Source organism: Sardina pilchardus, chromosome 18 (genome assembly GCF_963854185.1).
Source record: "Sardina pilchardus chromosome 18, fSarPil1.1, whole genome shotgun sequence".
Classification (NCBI taxonomy): Eukaryota; Metazoa; Chordata; class Actinopteri; order Clupeiformes; family Clupeidae; genus Sardina; species Sardina pilchardus.
The window spans coordinates 23,701,795-23,727,514 of NC_085011.1; the positions used below are offsets into that span (position 1 = coordinate 23,701,795).

Here is a 25,720-nt window from a genome sequence, read left to right on the forward strand (position 1 = left end):
AAAGAACATATTATTGTAGTTATAGACATGCACATTGTGTTAATTAATATATAGTATAAGTATATATACTTTTTTGATACCGTGAGGGAAATTCGGTCTCTGCATTTATCCCAATTCGTGAATTAGTTGTGTCGGTGATTGGTGAAGCATTGCGCACACACAGCTCTGCATGAAATAGATGCCCGATAAGTGCCCAAAATGCTGCATCGTCCACAACCCATAAGGCTCTGTAGACAAATGGCAGGGGATCCAGGTGGGGGTCAGTGATGGCTTTGAGGTGGGACAGCACAAGGCGCTCAAATGACTTCATGACCACAGTGGTCAAGGCCACAGGTCTAGTCGTTGAGGCCGGTGATCTTTGATTTTTTGGGGACAGGGATGATGGTGGAAGGAGGCCTTGAAGTTGATCAGCTCCTATCAGACAAGGCTCTATCAGAAATAACATAGCCTACAATCTCCACTAGGTGGCAGTGCAATCATACTGTAATAACAAACAGATGAATGAATGTCGAGCGGAGGAACACCCAACTTTATTAGGCCTAGGCTAGCAGGACATTTTTTTATCGGGTCATATTTCTATGTCTATAATAGACCTGCAGAATTTAGGATAGCTAGGAGACGTTTTGTGGTGACATATCTATTTTTTAAACTATAGGCTGGTATTGAGCATATAGGCCTACTTTTTTTGTATTTAATGTGACTGAACTTGTCATTTTACCCTTCACAGTTAGGTCTTACCTTTAACAAATGAATGATAGCATTTGTGAGTGGGGTCACACGCTCACCTAGATTGCCCGCGGCAGCGGTGGCACAGTGCTCTCGGCGATGTATTTTTAAATCGAGCGTTATGACAGCCAAATTGGCCGGCGACCAGTGTTTCTGCAAGCGATTCCGTTGTACCCCCGGCCCCGGATGGCTCCCCCTAAGTGGGTCAGGAGGAGATGCGTCTCATGTGTCCACGGAGGTGCATCCCCCGACCGGGTGTGGGGGTGCAGGCAGGGTGCAGGGCGTGGAGAGATCACCCGTCACCACCGCCAACTGCGACGGAAATGAGTTATGGTCTAAACGACCACACACTTGACTGCTAAACAAACATCATAACAATCTTTGAGCAACTCCCGTTCCACTGACATGGAGTCTTGCCTGGTTTTCCATTTAAGCTCATTCTATGAAAAAAAAAAAAAAACGTTTGAGAACTAGAGCGTCAGACCTATTTCAAGGATACGGCACTAAGAAACCTAATATGTCGTTTCCTTGCCAGACAATCATTCTTCGGCCTTAATCAAATGCCAACATGTTATCAGTGCTTAGTAGCTGTGAAGTATCATTTTACTGCGAGCCGCGCCTCTGCAAGCGGAAATGGAACGTTGCCACAGGAATAACCATGGTATGTGAAACAGAAACCTGCAGTGGACCCACTTCCCTTGCCCGTTTTCTGTAATGACATGTTCAGTACGCAAATAATCGTTATAAAGGAATTTCATAATATTGTATTTTTTAAAGTTTGGCTTTATAAGAGATGTCTTCCCCATAGAACCATCAGGTAAGGACAAGGGATGGGCCACAGGTAGACCTACAGAAACACGAGAACTTCAAACTTATACAATAATACATTACAATTAATTTATTACAACTCTTTTTAAGAAAAAACTTTTGTTTAATAATCAAATGATTGTCTAAATCCATGGATATTTTACAGTAAGGTTTAATCTCTACATCTGAGCCATGGCACTGAAGTAGGCCTACAACATAATTAAATGCACTAACTACAAATCAGAAGTTCTCAGCCCTGGGGGGGGAAAAAGAGAAAAAGTCCAGTACTTGGAGGCATCTACTGGGAACATTTCAAGGCATTGTGCCTGGCAAGTTGCCTGCAATAGGCAACCATAATGTTGACGCAAGACTTTCCACCAACACAAAGTGCTCTCTGTGAAATAAAGAAAGTAATCCAGAGACGTGATTATAAAATTCTTTCAACTTTAATCAGTTCAAAAAGTCTCACAACAAATGTAACACTTAGAGAAGGGGACTGCCACTAGCCATTGGTGTTTGATTTTTATACATTCCTTGCCTAATTAGATTGTTGGCAATTACATTTTTCCTCTCTGGATAAAAGCAATTTGTTTATTTGAACAGAATTTAAAGATAAAAATGAAAATGCAAAAATACAAAATTAAATGTAAACCGAGTTTTATTTTGCTCTAAGTAGTGTCTTGAAGCACTACAGCATGGTAAACAATGAAAATTAGTACAATTCATTCTGAAAAAAGCAGAGTTAACATGAGTTGTTATAAAGATGTAACCTACATTAACCCATAAATATTTCTGAACCACTTTCTTATACTTCGATTTATTGAAAGCTCACAAATGAGCAACAATCCTCATTGAGGAGAACAGAAACTTGATGTCGGCAATGCGACAGCACACACGCACACACCCATCAAAACAAAAACAAAAAAAAAAGAAAGAAAGAAAAAAGGACAATAACGTTATGTTCCCATGGTATGAAAGATGCTATACAATTGGGATGATATGCACATAATCCAAACACACCTCCAACCTCAGCTGAGAGGTCCCCTAGAGAAAAGGTGCCACAAACACAACCCTGACATCACTAAAGAGGAAGAAGACCACAGAAAGAGGAGAGGAGGGGGAAAAGAGGGGAGAAGAGGGGGAGCATGGTGTGAGGGCAAAGAAGAAGAAGCATCTTCCAGACCATTCATAATCACATTCTCTTGCCACCAGCAGCTACGGAGGGCACACAGCACAGGGCTTATTCGCGCTCCCTTCAAAAATACTGACATCACTTCCTGTGGGCAACATCTTGGGACTGAGGGGGGAATTTCTGCAGATGACACCGGAGACAGTTTTTGTTTTGCGCTAAAGAAAAGAAAACAAAACGAAAACAAAAAAACAAAAAAACAAGGGATGTCCTGCTGCCATACGTCACAAATACAAATAAGGTGGGGGCAGTGAGCTGTTACGGCAAACAAATCCAAACAAAACCAAAAAGTTTAAAATGTCTAATTCTTACAACCTCATGCAGCTCATAGTTCAGGTGTGTCCAACTGTATGCTTGAATGAACAATGCAAAGATATTACACAGAGGTCTCCATATAAAACGCATACTATGTAAAAAGGGCCACTGGGTGAGTAGCATTTACATATTGGCATTGTTTTGGTCGACAACCACCAGAGTGCTGACCTTACCTCTCCACAAGACAGATTAACGACACGCATACACACACACACACACACACACACACACACAAACAATCATCAAAGAGCATGTACGCACATACACACACTCACTCACACTGCCCAGGGAAGGTGTGCCGCCATAGCACTCTCAGTTGTGTGTATTTTAGTTTTTCATTTGTGTCCTTATGTACATGTGTAGGTGTGTAGGTGTATGTGTGAGTGAAACTGTGATGTGTGTGTGTGTGTGTGTGTGTGTGTGTGTGTGTGTGAGTGAGTGAGTGAGAGGGGGAGGGCTCAGTCACACATCTCCTCGGGGATCTCGTGGGGGTTCAGGATGCCGGGCACAGACATCTGAAGCTTGTGCTTCTCCTCCTGGGCCTGTCTGAGAGACGCCTCCCGCTCCTCCAGGAACAGGTCTGTGGTATCCTCACCTGCAAACTCCTGTAGTGAAGAGAGAGAGAGAGAGAGAGAGAGAGAGAGAGCGGTCAGACAGACAAAAAATTATAGAGACCGGTTGAAGGAGAGGAAGATGGACAGATGGGTGAGCAACAGTGATAGAAAGAAAGAAATGGGACAGAGAAAGAACAGAGAGAAAGAGAGAGAGAGAGAGAGAGAGAGAGAGAGAGAGAGTGAGTGTGTATGTGTGTGAGTGAGCGGCCCAGGCTTAGAGCAGAAGTATGTCAGGGGCTCCAGTTCTACAGCCTCTCTGCCAGAAATCTGTCAGCTCCCCCTTCCACACACGCAGATACACACCCAGGCCGAGTTACAAACTAATCCTGTTCTACCCCTCTCGGACATACACACCGGCAGGATTACATAGTGCCCCCCATAAACTTGAGCACACATACATACACAAACCCTGTCCCACTGCACTCTCCCTGACAGTAAATCTGGACTTGATGCACCCCACAATGACTCTCCCACTCTCGCTCTTTCTATCTCTCCCTTCACATTCTGGTGTACCCCTGCTCCCACACTCACAAATTCTCTCCAAATAAAGCTCATGGGAGGCCCCAGACCAACACTTTGGACTAAGAGGAGGAGAAGGGGGAGTACAGATTTAGTAGCATAGTAACTCTTCAGCTGGACCCAAAATGTTTGTCCAGCTGTGAACACCACTCAGTGGACCGATGGCACTATGTCCCTGGGACGGACATGGTAGACGCTCACCTTAATCTGCACCAGGAAGTCCCTCAAATGCTCCTTGAAGGCGGGGATGTCCTGGTTCAAGCTGAAGAGGCCTGTTACAAACACCTTCACCTGGGCACTATGAGACAGAGGGAAGACACAAACATCATTTTTTTTTTAAAATATTTATTATCAATGTATTACACTTTATTTTACTTTTAAAAAGAACATTAATCAAACACAGTGCAAAGTTTGCTCAGGTGCATATTTGTGTGTGTGTGTGTGTGTGGTGTTGGTGTGTCTTACTCTTGCAGGTGGGGGAAGGCAGTCTTGAGCAGGTTGGCCACGTACTCCTGGATGAAGACCTGGTTGTTGACTGGGCTGGAGGGGTTCAGGGTCGTGTTGATCTTGCCCTCCTCCACCAGGTTGAACATGTAGGCCAGGATGGAGGCGTGCATCGTCAAACCTGCCACAGAAAACCGAGGCTCAGCTTCACTCAATTCATTTAATTACCCGCTCTGAGCCAAAGTCACTGCACGAGGTGGCCAAGTGAATTTAGGTTCTGTGCAACTACCCAGACGGGGGCGAAACCACAAACAAAAACAAACAAACAAACAGAAGTGATCCCTATACAAGTCCCACTAGTCAGACTCAAGCCAGCAGCACAAACAAACATGCCTTGAACACACACAAACACACACAGAGACGCACGCACACACACACACACACACACACACACACACTTAAACACAAATGCGCACGCGCACGCGCATGCACACAGAAACACACTCACCAGCAGTATGCGACGTATCTGTGACAACTGAAAATATGTGCTGGAGGATGTCGCAGAAGTAGGTCTGGTAGAAGCTCTGGGCTGCAGCCTCCTCCTGCGCCACGTTCTGCAGCAGCGTGTACAGGATCTGCAGACCTGCCGTAGGAGCACAGCCAGGGTTCAGCCTCTTACCATTACACCACTCAAATCAATGCTGTCAAATTACCACTTGCTCAACAAAGCATAATGTTGCGCAATAAAAAGTTAAAATAATTTCAACTGCTGAGGTGATGAGGGAGCTGTTGCACATGTGCACAGCACTTTAGCAGATTCCCTTTTTTTAAAAAAAATTGCACAACAAATTAAAACAATGACGAGAAAATAGTGAAAATCTCAAACTAGCCATTTACTTCATTTTTTTTGGTAGACTAATAGAATCAGTCATTGTGCACAATGCTCATTTTACATGCTTCAAGCCCCCCACATGTCACATTAGAAAGGTTGTGGTCGCATTGGGCTATTGCTGGTTCAGGGGCCAGGTGATAAACCACCAAAATATTAAACAAGGAAGTACACAGATATGTACTGTACATGTATTGAATGATAAACCACCAATATATTACATACAAAAGAAGAAACCACACAGAACTAGGTGTAGGACTAGAGCCTAGATTTCAAGAGTTTGGTTCCAAAACGCTATATCCTACATTTTAATGAATTTTCATAAATCATTTTGTTACATTTTGCTTTCCAAGTAATTTCAGTGGAACTGTAGCTGGCATTGTTATTTGATATATATCTTTACTCAATCAAAACAACTGCAATTTTACTGATATTACCTGAAATAAATAATTGAATGAACAATTGTTAATGTTTTTAAAAATGGAGATGTAGTGTTATATGTCATATGTACATGAGTCATTCCACGTCACTGTTCAACCAGAGTGTACGCACTTGCGTCTCAAATAATTCTGAAAAATACCATGTGTACCTATGTTACCCAGGAGACAGTCCGTAATTTTTTTTTTGTGCTAAGATAAATACTTTTTAAGTTACGGCCAGTTTTACGGGGGGAGGGGGGTGTCAATTTTGTTCTGCCCCTTTTTTTTGGTCAAAGTTCACAAGCTCATTACTCAAGAACTAAAATATGTAGGAGGCTCAAATTTTGCAGGCTGGCATAAATAGGAATAGTATGCAGTAAAATCACCATCAGTGGTCTGGATGATCCTGCATGATCTTAGCAGTCGCTCAAAGTTGATAAAAAATTTACTGGAACTATTGGCTGGGCTCTGTTTAGGCCTTTCATTGTGCTGTCTGAATGCATACAGTATGTCCGCATATCTACTACCGGAACTTTTCCTGCTGCCGACCTAGTCATGTTTCCGTAATGTTGCCGTCACAGCTGCTATGTGAATGCAATCGTGGAAAAAATCCGCACTTGTCAGTGATGATCAAGGGAAGTATTACGTGTATTTAAAGCGCCCGATATCACTGAACAGTTAGCCTACATCTCTCTAACACGCTACAGATCTGTTTCAACCTCACTAAAAAGGGATAGTGACGGTCATCCCTCGGTCTCACAGATCCATAGTTACCTTCGTAACCTATGGTAATGCAGCAAGGCTACTCCCGGTGTGAAAACTACACTCGCATGGACAGCTTTCACCGCGCCTGCATTTATTAGGCGTCATTATCTGCCCAGCGAACTAAAGCCCAATTGACGGAAATTCTACATTAGATGTGATCAACAGGTGGCCTTATACATTTCGCATATGCTTCATGTCTGAATGTCCGCTACCGTCAGAAATGTGGCAAGCAATTATCGCAAAATGTGCGCAAAACCTGTCTGAAAAAGGCTATAGTGTGTGTGTGTGTATGTATGTGTGCGTGCATGCATGCTCACCTGTGTCAGCCACATTCCTCATGGTGTGCTTGAAGGCCCAGATGATTGAGTCCAGCACCAGTTTGAACTGGGCCGGGGGGATGGCCAGGAATGCTGGGAAGCAGTGGGAGTTGACCGCCTGGAGCAGGTAGAAGAAGTGCGTCCTGTGCTCGGGGTACTCCTCAAAGTCCTGCAGAGAGAGGGGAAACGAGGGGGTCAGGAGGAGCTTATTCACCTAAACCTCACGGCAACACCATTTCTATTGGGTGGATGGAGTCCTGCAGCAGGACAGAGGTGACTCATCATAAAAAAGACCAAATGGCTACTGCTACCTTGAACCAAATGGCCTCAGTAACTTGGGAAGCCAAATGAGGTGGCCTGGTGAAATGATTGATCAAGTACAGTGTGTGGTTCTGGGGGTGTCACCTTGTTGATCATGTTCAGAGTGCACTCGAAGACAGCATCAAAAATCTGTGGGATTTCTGTGGTGATGTGCCCGCCAAGTTTATTTACGATGGTTGCCATCGTGCTGAGCACTTCGGGCTCCCTGGCGGCCGGAACATTCCGCTGGTAATCGATGAGCACGGCATCCAGAAGCGGAGGAACAAAATTCTCCCCCACCTGCACAGGCACACGCGCGCACACACACAAACGAACACACACACACACACAGGGAACCAAACACACAGGGATTAGACAGGATCAGTGGCAGGCACCAGACGTACGACTGCTTGTGTCGTGTCAGGACTAGACTAATCTCAGACAAGAGGTTAGAGTCAGGTGCACCTTGGGAACACACCTCGGTACGAACATTTACATGTCTTCCGATTTTTATTGCGTTATTTGAAGAAACAAAACTCAACTCAAACAAAACAATAAATGCAAACATCTTTCTAGCACACACTCAGGACGAGTAAAGCAACTGCATTCAACAGCAACTCAAAATACACATACAGAAAACCCTAAAATAGCACTGGCTGTGAAGTAAGTTTCTTAATGCAGGCACTAAATCGGTCTCTTCAAAGCACTGCGCTGACGTTCCTGTCACTGACTACTCTGAAGGAGTGCATCTCGGAGGAGCGAGCGTTGCGTGTGCTCAGCTGTGCTGTGTGTGGGAGTGTCTAGGGGGGGGGGCCGGGCTCACCATCTGGGGGTCATTGGAGCGGCTGACCCAGCCGGAGATCAGCTTTAGCGTCTCCCGCTTCACCGTCCTCATACTCCTGATCAAAGGCTGCTTCGTCACCATCTCACCTGTGGCAGACAGACAGATACCCGTTAGAGAGGACAGATGATCATAATCTCACACACACACACACACACACACACACACTTCTCCCGGACAGTAAATCTGGACTGTGTGACCCTTAGAAAGACACACACACACACACACACACACAGTAGGGGGGAGAACAGAACTCGCCATCACAGTTGGCTTCTGAGATGTACGGTAGTAAAATTCTCAGGGGGTGCCTATCATTTCAGGATCATCACTACTACGCACACAGCCTGCAAACACTCTTACATTTCCTTCACACTTCATCCTATTTATAGCACCATGCCGCCGGTAGTGAATATAGATCTGGCAAACAGAACTCTTCGTAGTACGAGCCCACAAGACTAGCTCCCAGAAATACATGCATGGCAATAAAACAAATCTGACCAACACACACACACACACACACACACACACACACACACACACACACGAAGACAGTAGGTTTAAGGTCAATCATGTAAGTTGCATGCTGAGCAGGGTATGAATGTGAAGGCACACACACTCACGCACGCACGCACGCACGCACACACACACACACACACACACACACACACACGCACCATTGGTCTGAATGGCAGCGGAGATATTCTCGCTCAGGCACTTGTAGACGTTGAGCATGTCCAGGTAGATACGCCCCAGCTGGATGACGAAGGGGTGGCCCACGGCCTTGCAGGCCCGCACGTTGGTCTTCAGGATGCTGCCCAGCTGCTTTACCGTCTCCGGGTCCTTCAAGATGTCCACGTTCTGGGGAGCGGAGAGGAGACAGGACAGGGGAGGTTAGGAAGGCTACTGCCGTGCTGGGACGACTATTAACAGCGTATTTACGTTTTTCTTCAATCAGTCCGAAATGTGACAAAATAAAGCAGATGTTGACACACTGTTAAAAATGTCCATGTGTTATTGCATGACGCAAAACTAGTCTGTACTTCAAAATATGGACTCTATGATCTCCCTCCAGAAAGACACACAGCACTGAAAAAGAGATTGTGTATAATGAATGTGTGTGTGTGTGTGTATGTATATCTTACCTTGGTTGCCTGCTGGATGATGCTGTCCCACACCTGGTTGGGTAGGAGCATGTACTTCTCTATCAGGTGCTCCTGTGTGGCTTGGTCGTTACTCGCGCTGATCATGTAGCCCACCGCCTCGTAGAACGTGTGCACCTGGAATAAACGGACAGGAGCGCAGGAAAACAACGACAGAGAGAGAGAGCACAGGAAGAGAAAACAGACGTGCTCGTTATTAGACGGGTCCGGACTAGGAAACAAAGAAAGAGCGCAAACAAAATAAAAGAGACAACATCCAAGAGATGACTGCTGATTTTCTTCCCAAAACCCTGAGGTCAGCTATTCATTCCAGCCAATTTCCTGCCTCTAAGCCTCTACAAATTACAAGAGTGGGGATAACTCAGCTGCAAAAAAACAACTGGCAAGGAGTGGTGGGGTGGGGGGGCCATTAGGGTTTTCATAAGTAGAGAGAATCTTCAGTTCTAAAGACATGCAAGTGTAGCACCGGTAGTCTCTGTTCAATCATACAATTCTGCTGTCAAATGAACTGGCACTACTGATAGAACGTAATAGCACCCAATCAATAACTTAACAAATGCAATATAAAAGGCCAAGTCATCTGTAGATCATGGTGGGGCGAAAGACAACAATGACTTGATGCTACAGAGAGAAAGTAAAATGGAGCACTTGTACTCAGCATCATCTTTAAATTACCATACAAACAGGGGATATGATGCACTCTTAGGTGCAACGTATGTATTGTGTGTAGAGAAGGTGTGGCGGGAGGCAGAGATGAGGAAGTGAAAGCCTCACCTGCTGCGGCTGAAGGTCACAGATGATTGTGTTGATGTTGTTGAGGATCTCGTCGATGAAGGGCATCACCTCACCCACCTGCACCTGGACAAAATGTCGCCGGCATTTCTGGGCGATCTTGATGAACGTGTCGCAGGCCATGTCCTGCACGCCATCGTGGGTTTCTGCAAAACATAGCGAGTTATAAGCATGCCATATTACCTGTATACAAGAATGTCAAAGTACACTAATTTTGTTGGCAAATCATTACTTGCTGATAAAGACTGATTGTTCATATCAACATACAACAATTTATACTATTATACAGTCATTGTCAAACTTTGCTGAAGATCCATGCTGTCCATGCTGAAGTGAAGCTGCAAGCCCACGGTCACTCACCGTGCATGAACTCAAAGAGCTTGTTGACGACAGTCTTGAGAAACTTCCAGTGGGCGCGCAGGAATCGTGGGTACTGGCCCACGATGTACATGATGTTGGAGGCGATGATGGCCTTGTTGTCCTTCCCCCTCTTCTGCTCACACAGGCCCAGGAGGTCCTGAGGCACAAACACATGAAGCATGAAGCACCCAATCATTCCTAAGTGCAGAATTACTAACTATGAACTTGGGGTGCATTCACACTAGACCATTTGGTTTGGACCGATGGTTCGGTTATCTTTGCTAATCTGAACGCAGTCCACTGAACCCGGATGCAGACCTGGGTCCCGACCAGAGTCTGCTTGAAAAGTCTAGGTACGGTTCGTTAGAACTCCTGTGCAGTTCAAAGTCAGGAAATAAACTGCCGTTTTTGCGACGATGCCAAGCAATAATGGTAAAAAAAAAGCTCCTTGTGTTTATGACACAAACAGACCCGGGTCCACAAACAAACATGTAACGTGAACGACGTAGGCCAGCCGGGTCAGGGCTAAGGGGGAGTAATCGCACTCGGGTACGGTCTAGTTAAACGGACCCAGTGTGAAGGCAAACTTAGTCCCAGTCAGGGCTCAACATTAGCTTTTAAAAGTGGTTGCCAACTGGGCAACCAGGCATGAGGTTTTGGTTGCCAAATGCAAAAAAATGGTTGCCCCATTATTAAAGGCCTGTTATTTCAGTTTTCTATGTGCACTAAAATAAGGCATATATTTAATGCCTTGGATACATACTGTCTGTATCTACAATATGTTTCATGTGGTGTGTAGGGCTAATTGAGTGCACATTGGTTGTGTGTACAGTAGGTGTAATTGAGTGCCTGTCACTTTAAGAAATACGTGGTGAGAGTAATTAGCCAACACAGTCTACACTAGTGAATAATAATAGTTGCGCATAACGCATAGGGATGCAATCAGAGGTGCAATTCATTGATTTCTATAACATTCGATTAAATAAATGTTTGAAAATGAAACAAGTCAAAGACAATCTTTTTGGGATCATAGAAGAGATAAGTATCTTCTAATGTTAATGATTTTAGTGACCACTACACGAAGGACATACATGACCTGAGCTAGCGGCATGGCAGGAGCTCTCTCCAGATGTAAAAGTTTGCCAAGGTTGCGTAGCCTTCTAAATGAACCCAAAAGTAGGCCTAAATGGCCTAAATCCCATAGCCTAGACAGGTTAGCAACACAAATTTGATAGATGCAAGAGAGCAAATCAACTTGATATTGTGTGTTACAATAGCATCACTTAAACTAGCAGCCATGTTTCGCTGTTTATGGCACTGCTGCGCGCGCGTGTGTGTGTGGGGAAAAGACGTCAGGTTAGCTTCTAGGGGAGAGGGTGCCTTGCGCACACGCATGTTAGGCTTTTTCAGAAGAACACGGTCATTCTTAAAAGTATCGTAAAGTAGGCTAACATTAGGCATTGTGACATTTTTAGTTTGTAGTATCGGTGAACCGTGCAACACTATAATCTCCATGCCTACTTGAAAAAAGTTTAATTTGTTTACTATTAGGCTACCTGCGTTCATTGCCGGGCCATCCCAGGTATTCGGAAATTAAGTTTACGTTGCGAAATGCTGAAATGTATGTACTGATGATTATAGCAAAACATTTAAATAATAATCAAACTACAGGAAAAACGGGGCAATGTTGTGGTTGCCACAGGGGCAACCAGGAGTGAGGAATTGGTTGCCACTTGTCATAATTTGGTTGCCCGGGGCTACTGGGCTACCGTTAATGTCGAGCCCTGGTCCCAGTCCAGTACTATCCAGCCGCCCACCTTGATGACTGTGACCAGGAACCTCTTCTCGTCCTCCTCGTGCATGGCCCCACTGATGGAGCCGATGGCCCAACACAGCGTGTTCAGGTTCTTCCAGGACCACTCCGTCCCGTTCACCTGGTTGTGAAGCTTCTCTGTCATGATGCGTTCAGTGTCAGCGTAGTCCAAGTGAGTCAGGTAGACTGAGGCCCATGGAGAGGAGGAGGAGAGAGAGAGAAAGAGGAAGAGAGAGAGAGAGAAATTAATGATTACATTAGAAAACAGAAAAAAATAAATGGTGCAAAGAGGCATTGAGAAGAGTGATCCCCAGCTTAAGAGCCAGCAGTAACTGCAGGCTTGATGCCCTCAGATGCATCAACAACAGCTAAGCTAAGAGGATATTAAGCAAACAAATGGCCAAACAGCCTCTGAGCTACGAGGCAAAGAGCACCTACCCAGCGTCTCCCTCATGTTCTTGTAGAGGTTGATGGAATCGGTGTCCTTCATGAACTCGCGCACCACCTCGCCCTGGTCATTCTCCACCACCAGCACCTCCTCGGGCTTGGCCATGCGGCTCACCATCAGCAAACGCACCTGGGGGACAAGAAGGGGGAGGGAGGGAGGGAGGGAGGGGTGTGTGTAAACGGAGGAGTCCTCTCCTGATGCAGTGGGTAACACTTCAGCAGCTTTGAGGAAACTGTGCAAGAGGATGTGTCTAAAAAACATAAAGTTTCAGTGTTTAGCTGTGGATATTTACAAGCTGCTTTGGCCGAGGGTTTGCAGATAATTATACCATGGAGAGGTATTGGGGTTCCAAAACAAACTGGGCGATTATAGCAGCTCACAAAAACAGGAAGTAAACTGATGTGGTCAGTCTTTCAGCTTTTTGGAGTTTTGCCTTTCTGGGCTTCCATCATTGTTTCATATATGGACGAGCTGCTCACTTTTACTGTAAATGACCTCTCTCTATCATGGCTGCCTGACACCATGTCCTAACCAGACGCAATGTGAATGAACATTAGCGATAAAATCCATTTAAATGACACTGTTTTCAATTGGAGTGTCCTCACTGCAAGCAACATGAACAGCACGATGCAACGTGACATTTTGAGGAAACTTTTGCCGGACGCCCGGTTTCTATTTTCTTTCTGTCGCTTGCTCTGCTCTGCCATTTTGAAAGAGAAACATGACTCAACAGAAGGGCATATTGAACAGATTCAGTGTAGGCAGATAACATTAACAGTCGCTCGTTCAGATCCTGTCAGGACATTAGGGGTGGGAATTGGCAAAAGAATGACAATTCGATACTATTGCGATATTTGGGCCAGAATTCGATATTATTGCGATTCTAAACATATTGCGATACAACAAGTATTGCGATTCGATTCTGCGATATATTGCTATTCATGTCTCTCATATTGTACGAAGGCATTACAAAAAATAAGGAAAATAACACTGATCAACTCACTTTGTCATGGCATGGTGCCTATCAAGGTCCTTACTATTTGCTTTTTGTTGAAAACCGAAACACACCCACACTTTCGATTTGAAATTGCCGTTGAATGCACAATAAATCGCCACAACAAGCGCCACCTTGTGAGCATAATATCTTGAATTTCCCCCTTGGGGTTCAATAAAGTATCTATCTACCTATACAGTATACAGTATCTATCTATCTAGCAAATGTAATGTGATCAGAGTAAACCCTGAGTAAACTCGCCTCAAATAAAAGTAAAATAGATAATAAAATTATATAATTAAGTATTGCGATACTTTGAGCTACTCGTATCGATATAATTGCATGCACAAAGTATTGCGATACTGAACAGAATCGATTTTTCCCCCCACCACTACAGGACATGGTGTCGGGACACACTCACCTTGGAGAGGACAGGTAGGTAGAGCTGCCTCCTCGGGGGCACGTCGAAGTGCTGGCTGCCAGACAGGAGTGGCGAGGTAGAGGTGGAGAAGGGGCTCTCGCGGTACAGCTCGGACGCCAGGTGGTTCCAGTACTCCAGGCAGATCTTGAAGATCTCCGTCTCCTCCACCTCAGAGACCAGCAGCATGTAGTGCAGTGCCTGCGAGAAGGGGGGAGCGTAGAGCGCAAGACGGAAAAGAGAGAGTGAGAGACTGCAGGAAGTGTTCTATCTGACCGAGAGACATTGCACACAGTGGATCAGACTGATAAGAGACATAAGTGAGTGAGCATGATGCTTAGAGAGAAGTGCATGCCGAGCGAGATGGGCTGAGAGATAAAGCGTGCATGCTTTTGGGCGCATTTTAACTCTGCCACCACTGTCTTCACAACTTCAAGGTGGCAGGGCCTGCGTGGCCCTGATAAGAGCTTGGCGCAGTGGTGGAAACAACGTTGACTAACATCGGATGGTTAGATGGGGATGGGGGTGGTGGGGGGTGGTGGTGGTGGTGGTGGAGGAAGCAAGTGCAGAGGAGATAGTGATCAGAGGCCTGTGGGCTGCTACTGCTTTAGCTGGCCTGCTCTGGCAGATAGGACCGGGCGGCCTCACCTCCATCAGGGTCTCCCGCAGGTTGAGGCGCTTCTCGATGAGCTGGCCGTGCTCCTTGAGGAAGGTGCAGAGGAACAGGCTCAGGTTCTGGATGAAGTTCTGCTCGTCGTCCTTGCCGTTGGCGTAAGCCAGGCGGATGTTGGTGTTCAGAGGAAGCATCTGTTGCAGGAGGAAGGAACAATATATTATTGTTACGTATTAGGAAAATATTCTTATTATTTATTTATTTATTTATTTTGTCATTGGCTTAGCAGCTGTCATGTCCGGTCAAGGTCAAAAACATGATACCAACAGCATGTCAAAAACAGGCTGATGACAGGCCATCAACATTCCCAGACAAACAAACAACAAATAAATAAATAAATAAATAAATAAATAAATTAATTAATTAATAACACATATCTAGACTAGTTCAGCCTTGTTCAGCTGGTTCAATGTATCTTATCATCAGCCAATCTTTAACAGTCTATGCCAAGTGTAACAGTCTATGGTGAGTTGATTTCATAACAACTCTGCTCTTAGCGGCCGTCTTACCTGTTTGAGTTGCATCATGGTGAGCGTAAACAGCGTGACAAACTGCTCCTCATACTGGCTCACACTCACTCCGGCAATCTCGGTCAGGCACTTCAGCGTCACGTTTCGGAACATGGGCACGTTTAGAAACTGTGTGGGAGAGGAAGGGGGACAGCAACAGGGTTTTTTACTGCCAGCTGGTAACATGACATCCTTTATGGATGTTGGTCATTCCTGGGCACACAGAAATACTGGGTTGTCAGACGAGACTTGAAGTATGTACCTTATATACGAGGGTGCTGATGAGCTTGGTTTCAAATATGTAGCCCAGGGGGATCCAATTGAGAAACCGAAGCAGTGTTTCTAATGTGGCGTGGACCAGAGGGGCATTCTGGGAGTTTTCCTATGGAGCACAGAAAATGCAATTTAGTTTGGATTTTCATATAGAAAGATCAGGGGGAGACAACCACACACACACTCATAGCCTGATACATACCATGACAAACTGGCAGAGCTGGAAAATCTGGGAGAATTCATTGCACATGCTGGGGGGGAAAAATACACAACAGTGGAGAGTTAATACTGAAGGTACAGTGGGCATGAGCATGACAGTTTTCTAAAGTTTACTGACCAACAGTAACTGTATAATGGTGTTGAAGGCCAAGAGTAGCTCTGGATCCAACCAAACCCCCAAATCTGAAGGTAATTGTATTTATTTTACTCCAGGAAAGTATCAGCATGCTGGAGTTCAGGCCTTGTTTTTTTTTTGTTTTTTTAAAATCAATCCTAAGGCCACTGTATCAGTGTATCACCAAGTATCAGTGTCTCACCTGTCTTTTAGATGCTTGGCTTTGACCTGGGTCATTTGGCCGCTGGAAAAGTCAAACACCTCCTCGCTCAGCAGTTTCAGGATAACCATGTTGTTCTGGCACAGGCTCTCGCTGGTGCGGCTTGCACCCACAATGTCGCTGATGAAGGTTGGCCAGTGCTTAGGCCACTCCTGCTTCAGGATCTACAGGTGCGCACAGTCACAACACACACACAAAAACACAAGCCACACTCCAATTTGTCACTCTGCATAGTTCAAATAATAACTGCTACAGGAATACAAAACAGGGATGAACATACCATGTCATTACACATGTTTAATATTTTCCAGTCACTCACATGTTTATTCACAAAATTGTAGGATAAGCAGATCTTACCTGCACCAGGATCATGTTTAGCTTTCCAATGTATACCTTCTCTTTCTGCAAAGCCACATAAGAACAGTGTCACATATTTGGAAAGATGAATTCCCAAAATAAAAGTATTAGTGCAATACTGTGGAAATACATAATGATGCCTCTCCAAGCAGCGCCACTCACCTCAACAGTTGCTGCATCTGATGACGTCTTGATAATCAGACCGACAACATACTTTTTTATTCCTGCACACAAGCAAATAAAAAGGCCGGGTGTTAAGAGTCCGCTGATGGGCAGCAGAGGCCACATGCAGAGCCAGTCCTGACAATTGGGGCTTTGGGTAGGGGGGCACTTAAGGGTATCAAATAGTGGATGAAATAAATAAAAAACAAAAGAGACATCTGTAGGAAAATAAACAAAAACCCAGTACATTTCAGAGAACTACATTGTCTCTTGCCATGCATAGCTCAGTGAGTAAACTAGCGTGCGCCGGATTTGTTTGTATTAACTTGAACATACATACATTTTATTTTCTTAATAAGTTTTGAGATATTTGCCAATTATAGTACAGGGAATAATTAAGGACATTCCCGTTGAACAGGACAGGAGAAAAAAATAGCTCAAAACAGCTTTTAAACACATTGCTTGTTGGAAGATGAGAGTACTACTGTAGCTCTATCCACATTTGCTAGGAGCATCATCACATGACCACAGTAATGTGTAGAGAACCAATCACAGACCCGGATGCAAGGCAGAACGCTGACACGTGAAATGACATACTTGCCAGTCGCCCTGCATTGGTTTGCCACTTGAACAAAACTCAGGCATCTACGGTCAGAAGTGGGAAGTCTTAGGTCAATGATGGAAAAAAAAAAGAACTAATAACTTGGAGGGGAAAAAGAAGTGACTCAATAATAGAATGATTAGATTTGACTTTAACCTAAAATAAAATCAAAATCTTGATTAAAAGCCAAACATTGGGCATACACTGTCTAGATAGTATTAAGACTCCTGCAATGTTTCTTACAATTACATACTCTTACTATGGGCAGCCTTAAGTCCCTTAATTTCAAAAAATGTGGTAGCATCTTAACATGGATGTAGAACAATCAACAATTTCTCTTACTTGTTAAGCTGTTGGGATGGGCAAAAGAGTACCGACTGAATCCTATTAGTAATCTGGAGTCAAAAGCTCTTCAAAAGAACACATACATCCTGTTAGCATTAAAATGTCACACTCTAGCTTGTGTGCACTTCAAACATTAGAGACCTTTTCCCAGAGTCTGAGGATTGTGAGTGATGGAAACGCATGAGGAAATGGATGAAGGCTAAATTAAGAGACATGTGTATGCAGTTCACCACTTCATTCTCTTCAATGCCTGGTGATAGTACCATTAAGTGGCAGATAGGGGGCAGCAAAGTATGGAACCTTTAACAAGGGAGCCAATCAACTTTGGAGTTGTCAATCAAGGGTAGGCATCTTTGTAATTTCATGAATTATACATTCTAACAAAACAAAAAAAAATAACCCTACTTGCACACACACACATACACCCACCCACCCACACCCACACACACACACACACACACACAATGCACTTCAGGTAGAATGAAGAGCAGAGAGGCTGGCCGAATTACACCCCAGGGACAACAGTTCACAGTTGGAGTATTTCCAACTCCATGACGTCTAATGCTGTGCTGATCACATTACACTGGGAACTGAATCATCATATGGGGACAGGAGTGATTAGAAGGGGACATGTTAAAATACTGTCTATAGCTTGTTTTTATTTGGATTGATGGCATATCAAAAGACTACTACATGATCTAAAGAATCAAACAAACAAATTCAGTAACATAAATCAATAACTAGATGCTTTAATATACATCCCATTTTTTTGTGGTGGTTTGTCTGTAGCTAAATCAGGGGAAGCCATAAATGCCTGTAAATGGAATTACAAAGTTGCTGCAAAAGGGACCATCAATAATTTGTTCCCTATGCTTGGCACTTGGTACAAAGCACTCTGTATACAAAGTTTTATCTGATCTCTTACAATAACAGCTAGTCTTTACAATATGCCCATTGGGAAAGAGCTCCGCTACAGACAACGCGTTCTTGCTTTGACTTGCCTTTTTCTGCTGTGGAGAAGGGCTGCCCCAGTGCTGAATCCAATGCTTTTGGAGAGGGGACTGCACCCAGCCAAGCAGAAACACACACCAGCATGCTTAGCAGAGAACGCGGCTCAGCTTGGCAACGGCACGTCGGGCTGCTAAATGCGAATTTGTGGCCGCAGCTGAAAAGTGCCTTACGATGGTACGCCTTTTGAATGGTATTGTCGCAGCAGAGCCACAGTCAGCGCCGTGTGGCTCAAACGCCTTCTCTGACAGCTAGGGAGGTGTTGTCCACTGGGGTGTCATGTATGGAGAGGAAAAACTGCTCCTACAAAGCCATTTGATTGGTGAGCTCCAAATGCAAAAAGCTCTTTTGACTTCTCTCTTGGCCTTGGATCAGAAATGTGAGCACGGACGTTAAACAACACGTACCTTCACACTGGTTTCGTGGTAAAATCTTCCATCTTGTTTTTATAACCGTTTCCAGAATCTGCAGGGCATAGTACTGTAATGCCAAAAGAGAAATGGTCGTTAATGGCGTCGGTTCAACTCAAGCACGTCAAAACATGTCACCATAGCTGTGCAGTTTAACCACCAAAAACAATTCTTTTTTTTTTTTTAAAAAAAGGTCTGAATTGAGCCTGCCTGAGATGTTTTAAAATGTTCCCTTTAAGTAAAAACAAACATGAAGGGAAGGGGGGTGGGGTGGGGGGGAATCTGATTTGGACAGGTTTTCATGCAGATTTTCAGTGGGGTTAAAATAATATGCAACTCTCTCTCTCTCTCTCTATGAGCCGCTATTTGGATGAAAAGCCTGTAGCAGTCCTGCTGTTATTCCCCGCATCACACCAGAACAGTGAAAGACAGCAAAGAGGGGAGGGAGACGGAGAGAGGCAGGCCAACGCCTCGCGAATAGCATCTGGCTGCTGGGATGCTCACAGCTCCAGACGCTACCAAGCACCACAACAAAATGAATGATGCCACCCAAAAAGGAAGGAGAGGGAGAAAAAAAAAGTAGCTGACCCCCAAAAGAGAGCCAGAATGGAATGATCTCTGCTCTCCTCATCTTTTCATTGGTTTCTTTTCTGGGGTCAAAATATGGTCAAGTTAAATAGCCACGCCCTCACATCTCATTTGCTGAAGATAAAAAGATAAACAAATAAAGAGCTAAACAATTAAAACAATATGGCAAGTCATCCTAAAAGCCTGTTTTCACCTTGAACTGGTGTGCCTCGTAAGAACAGCAAGACAGACCACAGGTTTGATTTGACACCCTCAAATTCTGTAGAGTGATATGCTCCTTATTTTGGTTTGGTATTTTAGTTAGTGTACTTGTTAACGTCACTAGTGTTATTCGGATCAGCAGTATTTCAGCTGTAGGGATCATCGATTTTAAAGGTGCAGTAAGTAGGTTTTGTTGCAAAAGAGAAATTCATATATTGGTAGGTCTAAAATGAATGTGTTGCTCTAAGCTAACAGAGGAATGATTATGTCCCTCACATTCCTGTGCCCACTGAGCATCTTGAATCAATGTATTCTGACTCAATTTCATTGTCAAAATGTGTTTAGTACATTGTACATGAATATATATATATATATATATATAAACACAACTAAAGGCCTGAAACAGAGAACCAAGAAGCACAGAACGCACAACAATACTGGGAAGCTGTTTTTTTTGTCATGGGTATTGTGAGCCTAGGACTATTTATCTATTTATTAATTTATTTCAGCTGACAACCAAAACTACTCACTGTACCTTTAACTAGGTGAGGGTAGTGGTGGGGGCTGGGGCAGGGGGGCAAGGCTGAGAAATCAAAAGATGCACAGCAAGCTGTTAATGTTTCAAAGCCACGGGGTAAAGGGTTGTTGAGGAGGATGTTTTCAACACAGATATTGTTATTAAAGGTGGACTTGAAGGTTGGACGGCCCCTAATGCTAAACCACTTTAAACCTATAAAACCTTCCAACCCCCATTGTGGTTTCACCTTTAACTTCTAATAGAAATAAAAACAGGAGGAGGAGCCAACAGAAAAACAGTTACAAAAAGCAACAGCTCCTTCCAGCATGTTTTATTCTGCCCTGCCCCGTTAGGATTTTAGTTTTTGTTTGTTTGTTTGTAGGGATAGCAGAAAGAGTTGAGACCTGAAGAGAGGACAGTGAATGCGAGACCAGACACAGGAGAGACATGAATGATCCCTACAGAAGAAATAGCTGCTGCTGCTGCTGCTAGCACCTGGCTGTGATGAGGTCTAGATAGTGCTGTTTCCGGAAACCCTCCCTCAGCCCAATGAAACAAATGCAATAGAAAATTGATGAACATAATTCAGTCAAAGGGAATCAAAAGGGTAGACCTTGTGGAGGCCTGCCGCCAAAGCCTAGCTGTGTCAAGATGCACAGGAAGACACACCCCTTTTCTTCCTATTACAAGCAATCAACAATAATGGAACATTATGATTAATATCAAATATTAACACCTTCAATTAAGTAAAAATACAAGCTTTCTTTTAAAAAAGCAATTTAGAAAATAAAGATAGTTCAGAGCCAAATATTAAGGTGGTGCTTTACTGATAACACTTTTTTTCTGTTTGATTTTTTCTTTCCTTTTTTAAAAGTAAGAAAAATGAAGACTTTAGACAAATTTAAGAAGTGTTTACCTTTTCTGATTTCTCTGTTCCGCTAATGACCTCACTTTAGGGTAAATTACATGTTTGAACTTATACTGTTGATAGATCAACTCAAACATTAGTAATGACTTGTCAAGTGTTAAGAGCAATGTCACAGGCAAGCAAAAAAAAAGGCAAACTGGTTTACAATTACTTTGAGGAAGCCTTTGAAATATTGAAGAGGCTACAACTTCCACACAAACATCAGTGGCTACATACAGTTTGCTAACTCCAATCAAGGCCAAATCAATGCTTCTTATTTTAGTCGAGGGGATAAAGAGTTTTTGTTTGTTTGTTTGTTTGTTTGTTTTTGTCAGGAACATTTTACCGGCATCTGTTCCCAGGTGCAGAGAGATTTGAGGGCGAGAGTGGCCGCAGCCAGAGTCATTTTGTGTAAGGACGTGGTATTATAGGAGAAGACTGGGCACTCTGCAGAAGTATTTCACTGTAAACAGAGGATCGTCACACAGTGCCTTGAACTTGGACTGTGAGTTTTCTCAGTTGAGTGGAGCCTCTCAAAGGGCGGGCGGGCAAGGAGTTTATTTGTGCTTATGTGTGTTGGGGAAGTGTCTTTCTCTGTGCGTGTGAGTATGTGTGTCTATTAAAGGAGGGAGGGGTTGTTAAAGGGTTATCTGAAAATACTCCAGTGCCATCACTCCAAATGATTCACACCACCAGAGGGACAAAGACAAACAGAAGACCCTCCCCTTTTTTAAAACACATCCAGAGCAGGAAACAGGTGGTTACAGTGGGAGGGACAGCACAGCTAAGTGATCAAAGATCCCAATCTAATGCTCTTGATCAGGTCTGTTGCGAGACATTCTGCCCGATAAATTTGACAGGACTTCCTCAAAGTAGAGAAATGGCCTTCCTCCACTTGAGTTGCCAGGCTTACTTTGGTGTTCATGTTCTGTGAGAATTCCAGGATGGTGTCTACTCTGGTCCAGGCATCCGGATGTTCTTTTAAATGGGTCAACACCTCCTGTGCCATTCTTTGCTGCGCGGAGGAAAAGCACAGGATAAGGAACATATTTATCACAGATGCCAATTTCTGTGGTTATCATTATTCGGTAGGTGCCTCTTGCGGTACAGTCAACTGACTTTCAGCGGCAGCTTTTTGTCTACATTAACATCGTGATTCAAGTTGAACAACTAAAACTAAAGCTATTCTTACCTGGGGTCCCACACCATGGTAGAGACAATTCACAACGTTATCCAGCAGGTTAATATCCAGTTTCTGGTTGAAGTCCAGCAGCTGTCGTGCTGCATGGTCGGCTAACATTGTCATAATTGCTGGCATAGAGCTCTGCAAGGACAGGGAGGTGAGGTGAGGGGGCAGAGAAAACATCCAACAGGCAAAGTCATGTGAATTGAAAGTTTGGGCACACAATTCCAAACAGCTGACTGTATCCACCCCACTGTTGCATACCACCCCCCCACCCCCAAAAGGTCTACTATCAACAAGCCTTATTTGACCTGCTCTTGGTCCTGTGTAGTGTCTGTCAACTTCTTTTCTGATACGCATAAATAGCTTGTAAAAAGACTTTCATGTAAAGTAAACAACAGGGGGCCTTAAATACTAAGCTGGCGGTGGACACCAGAAAGCACATGGTTGTGCTTAACCAAAGGGTATGCATGCCAGGGCACATTCAGTTCATCCTCACAAAAGGAGCACGTGCACCTCTGCACGTCCTACGACGTCACACTGTTTACATCTACAACTGACAAGCGTGGAATCTCTATTTCAGCGTTTTCTGTGCCTTCTAACCAACCACTAGATAATTAATTACTATCTCATGCTTAAAAGTGTGCAAGCAGTAGGTTTATTTATAACCCATGATAAGAATGCAAATAAAGCAGCTGGGTGCCATTACTCCAACAACGTGATGAAATTGTTCCATTTGTTTCCCGTGACATGCTAAGTCTGCAAGTGCACTACAATAACTTTTCCACTGAGGAGTGTCGTAAAAATGACAATTTGTCGTTCATCTAATAACAGGTAAAATCGTGCATTAACTCATAAATAAATAAATACTCGATTGTCGAATTAATTACCAATACACCATCTAAAGAGGGCAGGGCAAGTTCACGTACAACTTCCACAATAAAGTGTGAAAATACAGGGTAATATCGGTCTAATAATGTATTAAAGCAACACATGAAAGCCAATATGGACTTCCTAAACTGCTAGTTTGCGCGTCCAACCAACTTTCCAACGTTTCATCCAATCAGGATTAGCTAATCGCTGGCTTGGATACATTGACGGTTTGAGTAACCGCTCAAATTACACTCTGAGCAGGTAGCGGATTTACAATCCATTTTGATATCTTGTAACATCACCAGCAGACCTGTCCTTGTACAGAAAAATGCAACTAACTTCTCTCAACTAACGAACGCAAGTAACGTCAATCCTAATGGACAAGGACACCCCTATCATAATATTGCATGCTAACGGTTCGAAATTGGGCAATTCGCAAACCTACTACGCACAACTACTACTACTACTAACTTGAAAACTGGCTCCAATTTAAAGTAAACTGTTGTGCCTAACGTCCGTAAACATGCTGTCAACTAAACCCAATATATAATTTGTCAGAGGTTGTTATCAAAATGTAAAGTGTAACTATTCGCACGCATAATATTAAATGAACGTGGAGCTCTCGTTACACATTTAAACGTAGTTCGCAAACTAATAAATTACATCAAGACCATCTTGCAGTCACTCCATCACGCGATTTAAGGGGGTGACACCGACTTGGCTTTCCTCTGGTTGAATGGGTCTACCCGTTTCCACGCTGAGGTTACCCCTCCCACCAACATGCTGTTTGACGCAACTAGCAAACAGTCGGAGGAGTGATGGCTAGCTAGCTACACAACTGGAGTCTAAAGCCTAAATCACCGCGAAAAACAACAGAGAAGTGTCTACAATGAGGTTATGATGAATTATATTCGATTCTTGTCAGTCGAGTTTTCAGTGACATTATTTTGACTAAACTAAATTAGACAGTCTGCAGTTCTCTTACCGTTACAGGGAAATTGCCTTTCTCCTGCAACGTTAATGAACTGAGCACCCTCATCAAAACCCGTTAGCTCGTTAGCCAACCTAAGTGTTTAGATTCATTGTAAAGCGATGTCCATTAAACGTTAGCCAGCATTGCAAGGCGTTAGTTGACACGTTTTCTGTTGGCTAACTTTATAATTAAGTAAAATGTGTTCACGACATGTTGTATAATCTTGAGCATTCGCTAGTCAGCTGGGTTCATTCAATCCTGACTCACACCACAGCTCCTAGCTAGCTAACATGAGAATCATACATCCATTCACGGCACGAGTTCTGTCACACACCCGCAATACCTGGTAACGTTAGATAGCTAGCTCATAGTCCTCGTCAGCTAGCTGCGAAGAACACCCTTGGTCTTTTAATGTTACTTACCTACGATAAATCTGTGATGTGCTTCTTTGGATTTAATCCCAAAGTGAAGTAACGTTAAAACAAATAACAGTGACAATTTTACAGCCCTTTACCCAGGTATTACTTGCGTCAAGCCCAAAGAAAATAATGTTAGCGTTAAGCCGTAAGTTTTCACCCAGCACTCAGCGTTACCTACCAAAAATCCAAGCCTTTGCCTGAGAGAAGGATGGCTTTTAAGCCACGAACGTACACAAACTGACTAGCTTCAATATTCCAGTTGCTTGATAGTTGCTAGTTGGCTAGCAGAAGCTACCTAGCTACAGCTAAAAAGGTTGTCAATCCCCTAACGTTACAGCCCCTGTTCCACTATCAGCAGCTATGATAACCTTAGTTGTTGGATGGTGAGGACCACTGATGTGGAATTCGCACCAATAATCACGGCAAACTGAGTAACTTCGTACTCCGATGCATTTTACGAAATAAAATAAAGCTTAATTTATAAATTGTATCTTTACTGAGATAAATTTTGCAGCGGGCGGTTTGAGAGACTGTGAGCCTGTGCCTCTTCTCCTCTCAAGCAACAAACTCATAACCGGTTGAAACCGGTTCAGACTGGGAGATTCCATCTCGGTTTAGTTTTCAGCCGATGGCGCCTCGGAAAGTTTGGACTAACGTCACGCCCACGTTGGCTTTCAATTGGCTCGACCTCCGAATGGGACATCCCTGTTTCACATCTATTGGTGGATAGATGTGTCAATTTGTTTCAAGTCTTTCAGGCGCCCACGCGACCGCTCCGCCCGTGGTCAGAAAAAGAAGGCGGACTCCTAGCTGAATCTACAGAATGGAGCCCGTGTCTCCCTTACATGAGTGGCAAATTGTGCTGTCAATACTGATATTAAACTACGCGTTGTACGTCAACTAACTTAAAAGTTGTTAAGTGTCTTTACTGTTAGATCGGGGTCTTTGAATTATATTCCTCCGAGTGTCCCGTGATATCAAATTCTCTGTCAAAGACAGCGAAATTGAAGCAAGCGTTATTGGCTGCATGTTTTGAC

The 25,720-nt window shown here is 43.9% G+C and overlaps 1 protein-coding gene across 3 annotated transcripts; it reads right to left on the reverse strand.

The window, feature by feature from the left end:
* Positions 1-1,957: 1,957 nt before the first annotated feature.
* Positions 1,958-25,257, reverse strand: xpo1b (exportin 1 (CRM1 homolog, yeast) b). 3 transcript variants are annotated; one of them, XM_062519089.1, is made up of 25 exons: positions 24,862-25,257; positions 22,428-22,559; positions 22,149-22,250; positions 19,020-19,092; positions 16,659-16,720; positions 16,497-16,541; positions 16,122-16,303; positions 15,788-15,836; positions 15,575-15,694; positions 15,313-15,441; positions 14,779-14,937; positions 14,134-14,331; positions 12,709-12,847; positions 12,275-12,456; positions 10,458-10,614; positions 10,080-10,243; positions 9,288-9,422; positions 8,820-9,003; positions 8,128-8,234; positions 7,410-7,604; positions 7,005-7,173; positions 5,123-5,257; positions 4,636-4,795; positions 4,372-4,468; positions 1,958-3,642 (listed from the first exon to the last, which is right to left on the reverse strand). In XM_062519089.1, the coding sequence occupies exons 2-25, from the start codon at positions 22,551-22,553 to the stop codon at positions 3,496-3,498; spliced, it is 3,216 nt and encodes a 1,071-aa protein (XP_062375073.1). In that variant the 5' UTR covers positions 22,554-22,559; positions 24,862-25,257; the 3' UTR covers positions 1,958-3,495. The 3 variants fall into 3 exon arrangements, with proteins under 3 accessions (XP_062375073.1, XP_062375074.1, XP_062375075.1); XM_062519090.1 differs by lacking the exon at positions 24,862-25,257 and adding an exon at positions 24,687-24,800; XM_062519091.1 differs by lacking the exons at positions 19,020-19,092; positions 22,149-22,250; positions 22,428-22,559; positions 24,862-25,257 and adding an exon at positions 17,256-18,018.
* Between the last annotated feature and the right edge of the window lie 463 nt (positions 25,258-25,720).

Bases quoted from the DNA above. Each gene is read 5' to 3' on its own strand.
- xpo1b (XM_062519089.1), bottom strand. From the start codon at position 22,553: ATGCCAGCAATTATGACAATGTTAGCCGACCATGCAGCACGACAGCTG. The intron at 14,332-14,778 runs GTGAGGCCGCCC...CCCTTCTCGCAG, and splicing joins TGCGGGAGACCCTGATGGAG to GCACTGCACTACATGCTGCT. The intron at 12,457-12,708 runs GTAGGTGCTCTT...CATGGGCCTCAG, and splicing joins GAACATGAGGGAGACGCTGG to TCTACCTGACTCACTTGGAC.